This window comes from Bos taurus, chromosome 13, assembly GCF_002263795.3.
Source record: "Bos taurus isolate L1 Dominette 01449 registration number 42190680 breed Hereford chromosome 13, ARS-UCD2.0, whole genome shotgun sequence".
NCBI lineage: Eukaryota > Metazoa > Chordata > Mammalia > Artiodactyla > Bovidae > Bos > Bos taurus.
In genome coordinates, this window is record NC_037340.1 from 60,401,964 (window position 1) to 60,413,179 (window position 11,216).

An 11,216-nucleotide genomic window follows, 5' to 3' on the forward strand; every position below is an offset into this window, starting at 1 on the left:
AAACAGAAGAGAGTGGGGATACCAGTCGGCATGTTTGGACCTAAGTCATGGGCTTCCCTGATAGCTCAGCTGGTAAAAAATCCATCTGCAATGCAGGAGACCTGGGTTCTATCCCTGGGTTGGGAAGATCCCCTGGAGAAGGGAACAGCTACCCACTCCAGTATTCTGGCCTGGAGAATCCCATGGACTCTATAGTCCATGGGGTCACAAAGAGTTGGACATGACTGGGCGACTTTCACTTCACTTCACATCACCACCACCCCTTGCAGCCCTGGTGTCCTCATCTGTAAGCAGGTGTTTAGTGGCCTGAGACTCTGAGCTCAGCATTTCATTTCCAGGGCCCTACCTTGGACAAGTGCTTCAACAACCATGTCAACTTCCTCAAGGCGCTGTGAGGATGAAAGCAGTTATTGTGGAGGTTCAGGGCAGTGCCCACACACTGTCAGCACCCTTCCAAAAGGCTCCCTGGGACTTCCCTGGTGATTCAGTGGCTAGGACTCCGCGGGCACAATGCAAGGGGCCTGGTTGGGCCATCCCTGGTTGAGGAACTAAATTCCGCATGCTGCAACTAACACCCAAAGTAGCCAAATAAATACTTACAAAATGTTCCTTGGAACCCTGGTTCAGCCACTTACTAAGCCCATGACCTTGGGGGAAAACCACTTAAACCTCGCTGTGCCTCAGTTTCCTCATCTGTAAAATGGAAATAATAATCATACCTAGCTGGTAGGGTTGTTTGAGGTTTAAATAGGTGATGTACATGCTAAGTGTTTAGAACAGTGCCTGACACAGCACCACATTCAGCAGATTCCTAGTATTACTGTCTTTGGTATTAGTACCACCTCTGCAGCTATCACCACTAGCAATCCAAGGGCCGGGCGGCCAAGCGGCGAGTTTTGCCGACTCACCCTCGCTGGGCACGTCCGGCCCCCTCTACCCTGTGCCCCCGCCATGGGCCTGAGTCACCCCGGAATGTGCGTCACCCGCGCCCCTCCCACTCCACGACCTGCAGACTCACCCTGAGTCAGCCTGCCCGGCCGCTTCCACTCCCGGGACGCCGCGCGGCGGAGGGCAGGCGGCGAGGCGCCCCCCAGCGGAGGGCCGAAGCCCCGCGCGCGTCGGGCAGCCGGGGGCGAGCGGAGCAGAGGTCCCGAAGGGGCGCTCGCTGGTGGGCGGGACCACCCTGGGGCCAGGGGAGAGAGACGCTCCGCGCTGCCCGGCTGCGCCCCCCTCCGCCCGCGCGGAATGGTACGGCCCGGCCGAGGTTAAAGCCCGGGGGTGGAGGTGCCGCGTCCCGCGACGGCCCAGGCGGCGGCGGCGGCGGAATGATGGGTCTCCGCGCGGGAGGAGCGCTGAGCAGAGCGGGGGCGGGCCGGGGGGCGCCCGAGGTACCTGGGCCGAGCGGCGGCGCGCAGGGCGGCAGCATCCACTCGGGCTGCATCACCGCCGTGCACAACGTGCCGCTGAGCGTGCTCATCCGTCCTCTGCCGTCTGTGCTGGACCAAGCCAAGGTGCAAAGCCTCGTGGACACGATCCGGGTGAGGCCCCGGGGAAGCCGGCTGCTGGGAAGGCTTCGGAGGAGGGAAGTCGCGCTGGACGCGAGAAGGGACTAGTTCAGTTTCAGCCGGAGTTTAGCCTTTGCTCTGTGACCTTGAGCAAGAGTTTGGGCCTCTCTGGGTCTCTATTTCGTCATGGAGCAAGGAGACTGGAGGAGGTCATTAAAATAACTCTCTCTGACTCCTATAAAGATAGCACTTGATATGGGCTTCCCTGGTGGCTCCCAGTAAGGAATCTGCCTGCAATGCAGGAGACCCGGGTTCCATCCCTGGGTTGGGAAGACCCCCTGGAGGAGGGCATGGCAACCCGTTCCAGTATTCTTGCCTGGAGAATCCCATGGACAGGGGAGCCTGGCAGGCTGCACCCCATAGGGTCACACAGAGCCCGACATGACTAAAGCGACTAAGCAGCAGCAGCTTCTTCATACCAACCCTGTAAGGTAGATACTACTATTGTTTCTCTTACAGACAAGGAAATGAGGCCCAGGAGGATCCAAGCAGCTTGTCCAAGGTCAGGCATTTTAGAAAGTGCCACAGCCTGGCCCCAGTGCCCAGCTGCATGGCCACCACATAACCTGTGTGGTCACTTCTGGCTGTGGCAGTGGGACTGGGGGTGTCCTGTGCTGGGAAGACCTTGTTTGAACTGGAATTGGGAGAGAATGGGGTCAGCCACATCTCAGAGAGAGCTCAGGAAGGTCGGGGTGATCCTGGAGGGAGGGGACATGAGTGTCAGGTTAGGCCTGTGCAGCATCGTATCCCCAGCCCAGACCCTCAGAAGTGGCCACAGGAGACCCCAAGGCCCCACAAAACCTCTCTACTGCTTGCCTGTTGTCTTTCAGTCCTAGAGTTTACACTGCTGCTTCCACTGTCTGGAACTGCTTCCCAGAGAGCCGCAGGGACTGGTCCCTCGCTTGGGTCAGGTGCCTGCCTCCCAGCAGCCCTGGCTTCTCTAGGTCTCCCATTAACCTGAGTAGTTCACCTTGAAAGCATAATTCAGGATAACACCTGAGTTATGTTATCTATGTGTTTGTGTTTTATTGTCTCCCTTCCCCCATCTCATTTGAACTCCAAGGAGCTGGGGTTTTATCTGGTCATAGCACGAGCACGGTGCCTGGCTGTTTGTGATAGATCTGTCCAGGGATACTCTCTCCTACCCTTGGGCCTTTGCACAAGCTTCCCCCCTGCCAGAGACACTCCTTCATCTCTTCTTTACTGTTTCTAACTCCTTCTTGGTCTTCTTTCAGTGTCAGTGTCTTCCTTGACAGCCCCTGTAAGGTTAGGGGCCTCCTGATGGCCCCCAGCCACCTCCATACCTGTCAGCACACCTCTGATCCGGTACAACTGGGGTGTAATGGCCTCAGACACCTGTCTTCCACACCAGCACCATACCTTCTGGGAGGCAAAAACCAGGCCTGTCTTTGCTTATCCAATGTATTAGTTTTCTATGGCTACTGTAACAAATTCCAGAAACTTAGTGACTTAAAGCCAAGATTTTATTACTTTATAGTTCTTTATAGTTCAGAAGTCCAGAATGAGTCTCACTGGGCTAAAGTCAAGGTATCAGCCGGGCTGCATTCTTTTCTGGAGTCTCTGGGGGAGAATTCGTTTCCTTGTTTTTCCCAGCTTCTAGAGGCCACCCACATTTTGGCTCATGACCTCTTTCCTCCACCTCAGAAGCCAGCAATATTAGATCTCCTCTTGCTCCTCTCTGTTCCATGTTTAAGGTCTCTGGTGATTACTTTTGGCCCATCTGGACAACCCAGAATAATATCTCCATCTCAAGATCTTTAACTTAATTCCATCTGGAAAGTTCCTATCCCTTGGGAGTAACATATTCACAGGTTCCAGGGATTAGGATGTGGACATCTTTGGGGGCTGTTATCCTGCCCACCCATCATCACAGCCCTGACACCCAGCACAAGGCTTGCCTGGCACAACTGCCTCTTATGCTGCTGAACTGTCAGGGAGGCTGTGCTCCACGCCTAACTTATATCAGCTTCCCAACTTCATCAACAGCCTATAGGGTATCTATTCCCATCTTACAGATAAGGAACAATGCCCAGTGGCAAGGCCCCTTGCTTACACCTCCCTCCCTACCCAGCCACCTCCCTCCCCCCTCCTGCTGCTCTGTGGAGTAGCTGGGATTTAAATTCAGGTTTGCCTTGTGCAAGAACCCCAGCTCATAACTGCTGGGCCTTACTGCTTAATAATAACTTCTGGGATAAATGGAAAAACGAATCCATCAATGCAGCCTAAGAAGAGACCGCTTTAGGGCCAGTGTGGAAGGCTTTCTAGCAACTCACTTAATTCCATCTCCCCCTACTCCATCCCACCCTGCCCCAGACTCTCCCTATGTAGAGGTCCACCCACTCTCCATCTGGCTACTAAGGCCCTGAACAGGAAGTCAGCTTAGATTTTCTTCTTCCTCTTCTCCTCACATTCACCCCTCCCCTGGGATCTGCCCCCTGAACATGTCGCTAACCTGTCCATCTCTCCCTGTCCTCTGAACGCCCTAACCCAGGACAGCCTCCTCTGCTGAGTACCTGCTGGGGACTCGCCTCTGTCCTCCCTGCTTTTGTCTTTGTCCACCTCACCAAGGCTGCTTTCTCATCACATCTTTCTAGAATGTCCCTCATATCATGTCACCCTCTCCTGTTTAAAACACTCCAGGACCTAAGAGGTATAAACTTCCATTTATAAAATAAATGAGTCATGTATGAAATGTGCAGTGTGGGAAAGATAGTCAAAAACTACGTAATATCTTTATATGTTGATAGATGGTAACTAGACTCAATCATGATGATCATTTTGAAATGTATAGAAATATCCAATCACTGCGTTGTGTACCAGGAACTAACATAGTGGTGTACATCAATTATACTTCAAAAACAAACAAACTCATAGAAAAAAGGCCAGATTTGTGATTACCAGAGGTAGGGGTGGGAGGGAGAGAGTAAAGAGAAGGAAAATTGTAAGCAGGTGGTCACAAGGCACTAACTTCTATTATAAGATAAATAAGTACCAGGGATGTAAAAAGTACAACATGATAAATATAATAAACACTGTTGTGCATTATGTATGAAAATTGTTTAGAGAGTAAGTCCTAAGAGCTTTCATCACAAGGAGGCTTCCCTGGTGGCTCAGATGGTAAAGAATCTGCCTGCAATGCAGGAGGCCTGAGTTCAACCCCTTGGTTGGGAAGATCCCCTGGAGAAGGGAATGGTAACCCAGTATTCTTGCCTGGAGAATTCCATGGACAGAGGAGCCTGGCGGGCTACAGTCCATGGGGTTGCAAAGAGAGAGACTAACACAACTGAGAGACGAATACTTTAGTCACAAGGGAAAAAAGTTTTTTATTTCTTTAATTTTGTATGTATATGAGATGATGGATGTTCACGGAACTTATTGTAGTCATCATTTCATGATGTTTTAAGTCAAATCATTGTATTTATACCTTCAGCTTATACCGTGCTGTACATCAGTTCTATCTCAATAAAACCTTTCTGGCCTCTTCTGCTCCACAGACCCTTGAGTCTCTTCTGGCTACACTGGCCTCTTTGCCTTGCCTGCAATACAGCGAGCTTGTTCTCGCCTCAGGCATTTTGCATTTGCTATTCCCTCTGCCTGGAACGCCCTTCCCACGGGTAATACACACTGTGCCTTACTGAGCCTAGTCCATGTGCCAAGTGCTGTTTGAAGCACTGTATGTCTGTTAACTCATTAAACCCAACAGTTCTATGAGGTGGTTGTGTCATCTTCATCCCCATCTGGGGCAACTGAGGCACAAATATGAATTGTCAAAGGTCACAGAGCAATTAAGTAGCAGAGCTGAGATTTGAACTTGGCAGTCAGACTCTTTCTCTAAAGATTCTACCTCTCTGTCTTCCCCAGGGGAGTTCTCTGTGTTCAGGTCTCTGCTTCATTGTCACTCCCATCGTTGTCATGACAACCTGTGTTATTGTCTTCTTAGCATTTATCACTCTAGCATCCATGTGCCCCATGGTGGCAGGGGCTGTGTCTGTACCTTATTCCCAGAGTCTAGAACAGTGCCAGGTAATATACATGTGGTGTGATAAATGGTTAACAACCTGGGGGTGGGAAGAAGCCCTGATTTGTAGTATCTGCCAATTTCCTTGGTGTAAATACTCTTACCATGACTGATTTTCATGCTGCCAAGGTCAGCCAGCTCACAAAACTGACCATGTAACTGTTGCCTTTCACAAACCAGCGTGAGCACCTGGAGGAGTTCAGCCCAGGTTAACTGTCCAACACCATGCCACGCTCATTCACCCTGTGTCCTCTTGCCGCCAGGAGAATCCAGACAGCGTTCCCCCGATCGACGTCCTCTGGATCAAAGGGGCCCAGGGCGGTGACTACTTCTACTCCTTTGGGGGCTGCCACCGGTATGCAGCCTACCAGCAGCTGCAGCGAGAGACCATCCCCGCCAAGCTTGTCCAGTCCACCCTCTCGGACCTAAGGGTGTACCTGGGCGCTTCCACGCCGGACTTGCAGTAGCAGCCTCTTTGGCACTTGCCACCACTACCAGGAAGCTGGAAGACACCTGGCCTCCAGTGGACTAGGCCGTGCAAAGGTGTAGCAGGAGTGCGTTCCATTTGTGCGTGGCAGGTGGGTCTGGCGTGAAGCACCCTCTTAGCTAGCTTCAAGACCTTGGACTCATGACTGAACAGTGTGGGGTCCCACTTCCCACCTTGGGGAAAATGGGGTCCTGTGTTTGCTCTTGAGAAATTATTGAGAGGCTGAAATGAGAAAGGAGACGGATTTGGAGAGTCATATGCCCCTGGCTCCAGATTCCCAAGGACAAAGATCCTTCTGCATTTCTGTCCTTGTATCATGTGAATTCATTCATCTGCAAGTGAAGGAAAACCTAGGTTACAGTGACTTAAACAAAGAGAAGTTTGCTTTTCCACATAGCATGAATTCTGGAGACTGTTGGCTAATGGTACTGGTTAAACCACTCAGCAAAGTTAGGGCACACATCTCTGATCCTTTCAGCCTTTCCCTCATTGCTTATCACTTCACAGTCACAAGATGGCTGCTGTACCTCCAGCAATCGTGGCTATGTCCAAGGAAGAAGGGAGTCAGGGAGGAGAAAGGGCCCAGCCAGCTGGACCGATCAGCTTCTATCATAAATTCAGGACTTTTCAGAGGCCTGTTTCCTGCTCTCTTTCCCTGTGTATTTCTACTTAGATCTCCTTGGCCCAAACCAGGTACAGAAGCCACCCCTAGCTGCAAAGAAAACTAAGACAGCAGGAACACAATTGTCACAGTTGAGTAGATCAATCATATCCCATCTCCTAGAACTGTCACACAGCCTCCTAAAAAATACTGGAATCCCATTGCCAAGAGAGAAATAAGAAATTGTGTATCAGTTAGCCTTTGCTGAGAAACCAACAATTCCTGAACTTGGCAGCTAAATACAAGTTGTTTATTTGTCTACAATTCTGTGGGTTAGCAATTTGGGCTGGACTCATCTGGGCAGTTCTGCTGACCTTGCCTGAGGTCACTCATGGGGTTGTATGCAAATCAATTGTCACCCAAAATGGCCTGGATGGTTTCAAATAGCCTGACTCCCTTGTCTGGGCAGTAGGTGGGCTGTTGCCTGGGTGACTTGGTTCTCCTCCAGGTGGCCACTCCACCAGTTAGTTCAGGCTTATTCACATGATGGCATCAGGGCTGAGAGAGAGGAAGAGAGAGAGAGAGAGAGAAGTGGGGCGTGCATGGGAGACAGGAAGAGAGAGAAAGATGGAGAGAGAGGAGAAGTTGCAAGGCTTTTTTGAGTTCTAGGCCAGAATTGGTGTAACGTCACTTCTGCTAAGTCCTTTTGGTCAAAGCAAATCAAAAGTTTGGCTCATATTCAAGGGCTGGGGAAACAGACTATACCTCGTGGAGAAACTACAAATGATTTGTGGCATTTTTTCTATCTATCACAAATGACTTTGGATAGCAAATAACAGTGTTTCTTTGTTTCTTTCTCTCATGCATGGGGCCTTGCTCTGTCCAGGCTGAAGTCATTAAACACTGTCCTGGCCCTGCCGAGGGGAAGAAGTGAGGGGTGGTGGATGGGGCTCTCCTAGGGCTGGGCCCACTCTGGGAGGACCCTCAACATCTGTACTCTGGTGGGTTAGGGTGGGTGGGTAGGCCAGGTAGGACACTCCAAAGGAGCTTCTGAAATCCTGTAGTCCTGCGGGGAAGCGAAGAGGCAGAGGAAGGGTGCAGAGTGAGGTGGACCTTCCTCTTACTGCACTGCTGAGGGAACTCCACCACTTGGCATTTTCAAACTTCATTTTCTCCAGCTCAGTAATGAAGACAACCGCTTTCCCACCCATTCTCTGTCCCAGGGATTGATGACTGAGGTGACCAATGGAATTTAAAAGGACGTAGTCCTAAATGTAGTGTGATATCCTGGATTGGAACTTGAAACAACAGCAACAAAAGGACATTAATGGAAAAACTGAAAATCTGAAGAAGGTCTGGATGTTAGTTAATTTATCCAAATGTTGATATTGGGGTGGACTGGGTACAGAGGATATGGGAACACTGTACTGTATTCACAACTTTTCTGTTAATCAAAAATCACTGCCAAATAAAAGTTTATTTAATAAAAAGAGAGGGGTAATTGAGATAAACCAATGGTTCTGGTTCACAAAATGGGTTTGCTGAATCACAGATGATCAGACTGCACCCCCAGAGTTGCTAATTCAGAAGGTCTAGGGTGGAGCCTAAGAATTTGCTTTTCCAACAAGTTCCCAGCTGATGTTGACACTGCTGATCAGGGACCGCAAGCTGAGAACCACTGATCTAGACTGTGTTGCTTCTTTTCAAGTATGGTGACAGCCCTGCACCTCCAATGGAGAAGAAAGAGTTGGGTCCCAGGAGATCCATGTTTTGGAACTAGCTTGTGCACCCGGGTGCTCCATATGACATTGGACAAGCCCGTTCCTGGGGCTTCTTCCAAGTTGTCTAATGGACTGTCTACCCCTGAGGTTTGTAGAGGTGCTTGGGGGCGGGGTGGAGGGTAGCTGAGGACATGCTTTATAAGCTGCTGTCATGACTTGCTGCTTCTCATGTGAGACACCTGCACCCACTGAGTAGCAGAGCGGTTACCCCTTCTTGGAACGATTTCCCTTCCTACAGATAAGGCCCAAGCAGGCAGCACTAGGGGTACTACTGGGCACTGAGAGGAAGCTGCAGAGCAGACTTGGTGCGGGAGGGACTGGTGGTTCTTAAGAAGAGGTGCTGGGTTTTGAAGCGTCAAACCTGGTTGCTGTCAGTGGAGACTAAGAGCTGCATTTCCCGCTTGGGCCAGCAGATGGCGCTGCTTTCTGGCTGCCCAAGCAGGGTTGGGCCTCCGACCTACAGAATAACTGCTGTGGGAAGAGGGAAAGATGGAGGGGTCTGACTGTGAGGGATGCCCATAGATTGTCCAGGGAAGCCAGGGCTTCAGGCAGGAGAAGGAGACCTGGCTGGGAGTTTGGAGTTTCAGGTTTACTTACCCTTGTCGGATCTTGCTCTCTGGCCCCACACACATCATGGCATCTCCAGGCCTGTCATAGGAGACTAGGGTCTCTACACGGGGTGTGCTGGGCCAATTTATCCTAAACTCACCTCCTGCAAGAAGCTTCCAGATCCTTCAGGCTGAGCTCCCTACCTCTTCTGGGCTCCCCCTGATCCAAAAATGTGTCCCCTCCCGAAACAAACCACTGCTCCAGGGAACTTGGGACCTCCTATTTCCCTTACTGCCCTGGGATGAACCCCTTTCACCATGGTAGACTTTTTAAATGTTTTATTTTCACAAGGTAAATGTGTGTATATTTACCTTTTAAACATTAAGATAGCAAAATGCTAAATAATTAATATTAACAAAGTAAAATATGAGAGACAAGCTGATATCCACCATGACTCCTAGTCCTGGTTGTCCCTTTGCCCTCTCTGTTTGTAGGGTTAAACACCTTCATGAATTTGGCATATACCCTTCCAGACCTTTTTCTAACTTAGAAGGTGTATGTGTGTGAATATACAATGTTTTTCTTTTTTACTTAATTTTGCAGGTCACATTTCTTCGCTAGTGATGTGCCTTAGTCCTCCACCCCATGAGTGCCTTTATTCTTCTCCCAGAGTCTCCCTCATTCTAGTTGCTTCTTGAAAGTGAAAAAAGCAAAGTGAAAATGTTAGTCGCTCAGTCGTGTCTGACTCTTTGCAGCCTTATGGACTGTAACCCACCAGGCTTCTCTGTCCATGGAATTCTCCAGGCAAGAATACTGGAGTGGGTAGCTATTCCCTTCTAAGAGGGATCTTCCCGATCCAGGGTTTGAATCTGGGTCTCTCATATTGAAGGCAGATTCTTCACCATCTGAGCCACCAGAGAAACCCCCTGGTTGATTCTCAGAGGGGCCTTTCTTATCATCATTTAAGGTGTCACCTCTCCCATCATTCTGTCACCGCACTCGGTTTTATTTTCTTCATGGCATTTATCACACTTCCCGAAATTATCTTTTGCATCTGTTTATGACTGTCTCATCCACTAGAATGTAAGTTCTTGAGGCAGGACTTGATCTGTCCTTTGACTGTAGGCCCAATGCCAAGAACTGCCTGACAGGGGCTTCCCTGGTGGTCCAGTGGTTGGGAGTCCAATGTGGAGGACTGAGGTTCAATTCCTGGTCATGGAACTATAATCCCTATGCCACAGGGCAACTAAGCCCCCTCGCCACAACTAGAGATGCCGCAACCAAGAACTGACAGAGCCAAAAATAAATAAATATTTTAAAAAAGCTGCCTGACACATAAATGTTCAATAAAAATGCTAAATGAGTAAAGTCCATATAGGTCTAGCTCATTCTTTTTATTGCTGCATGGTGTTCCAGGGTCTTCATATAACCATGTATTAGTCATTCTGTTAATGACTGAGGGGTTACTGTTATTTGCTACTATAAACGCTTTCTGCCATCGCGCTCTGTGCTCAGTCAGCTTTGTACACAGGAGTGACACAGCCTGGCCTGTGCATGGGTGTTGGCCAATTGCTCTCCAGAGTGGCTGTTCCAAGTGCCTTTCCCTGAGTTTGGAGTAGGGGTGGGGGTCAGCTTTCTGTCCCTGCACTCCAGCCAGTGTTTCTTAACCTGCTTTGGATGATGAACACAGTTGAGAATCTGAAAAACAGCCATGAGCTCCTTCTCCAGAAACACACACAAATCTGAGGATTTCTGAGGATGCCTGGATTTAAAGGTCTTATCCCCCAGGTCCTGGATCCAGTGTTTAGAATCCTAGTTGTTTCATTGCATGGCCAGGAATGAATGAGGCACACACAGGTAGGGGTGTGAACAAATGAATAAATGGGCTCTAGTTTTGTGAGGCAATGGCAACCCACTCCAGTGTTCTTGCCTGGAGAATCCCAGGGACGGGGGAGCCTGGTGGGCTCACATCTCTGGGGTCGCACAGAGTCGGACACGACTGAAGTGACTTAGCAGCAGCAGCAGCTTTGTGAGGGTAGATAAAAGTGCTCAGACCCTGATCTGTCTCCAGTCAGAAAAAAACAGCTATGTTGGAGGCGTGGGGGCGTCCAGCCCTGCTCTATCTTGGACCCTGGGGTCCCCTGAGAACCAGATCCAAAGGCTCTCTAGAGTAGGTCTGGGTAGCTCCACTTGT

General features: G+C 49.9%; 1 protein-coding gene across 1 annotated transcript; it reads left to right on the forward strand.

Annotated features, from left to right (window-relative positions):
- The first annotated feature begins 1,328 nt into the window (after window positions 1-1,328).
- SRXN1 (sulfiredoxin 1) lies at window positions 1,329-8,195 on the forward strand. Its single transcript, NM_001205988.1, has 2 exons — window positions 1,329-1,538; window positions 5,868-8,195. The coding sequence occupies exons 1-2, from the start codon at window positions 1,329-1,331 to the stop codon at window positions 6,069-6,071; spliced, it is 414 nt and encodes a 137-aa protein (NP_001192917.1). The 3' UTR covers window positions 6,072-8,195.
- Window positions 8,196-11,216: the final 3,021 nt, after the last annotated feature.

Bases quoted from the DNA above. Each gene is read 5' to 3' on its own strand.
- SRXN1 (NM_001205988.1), top strand. From the start codon at position 1,329: ATGGGTCTCCGCGCGGGAGGAGCGCTGAGCAGAGCGGGGGCGGGCCGG. The intron at 1,539-5,867 runs GTGAGGCCCCGG...TCTTGCCGCCAG, and splicing joins GCCTCGTGGACACGATCCGG to GAGAATCCAGACAGCGTTCC.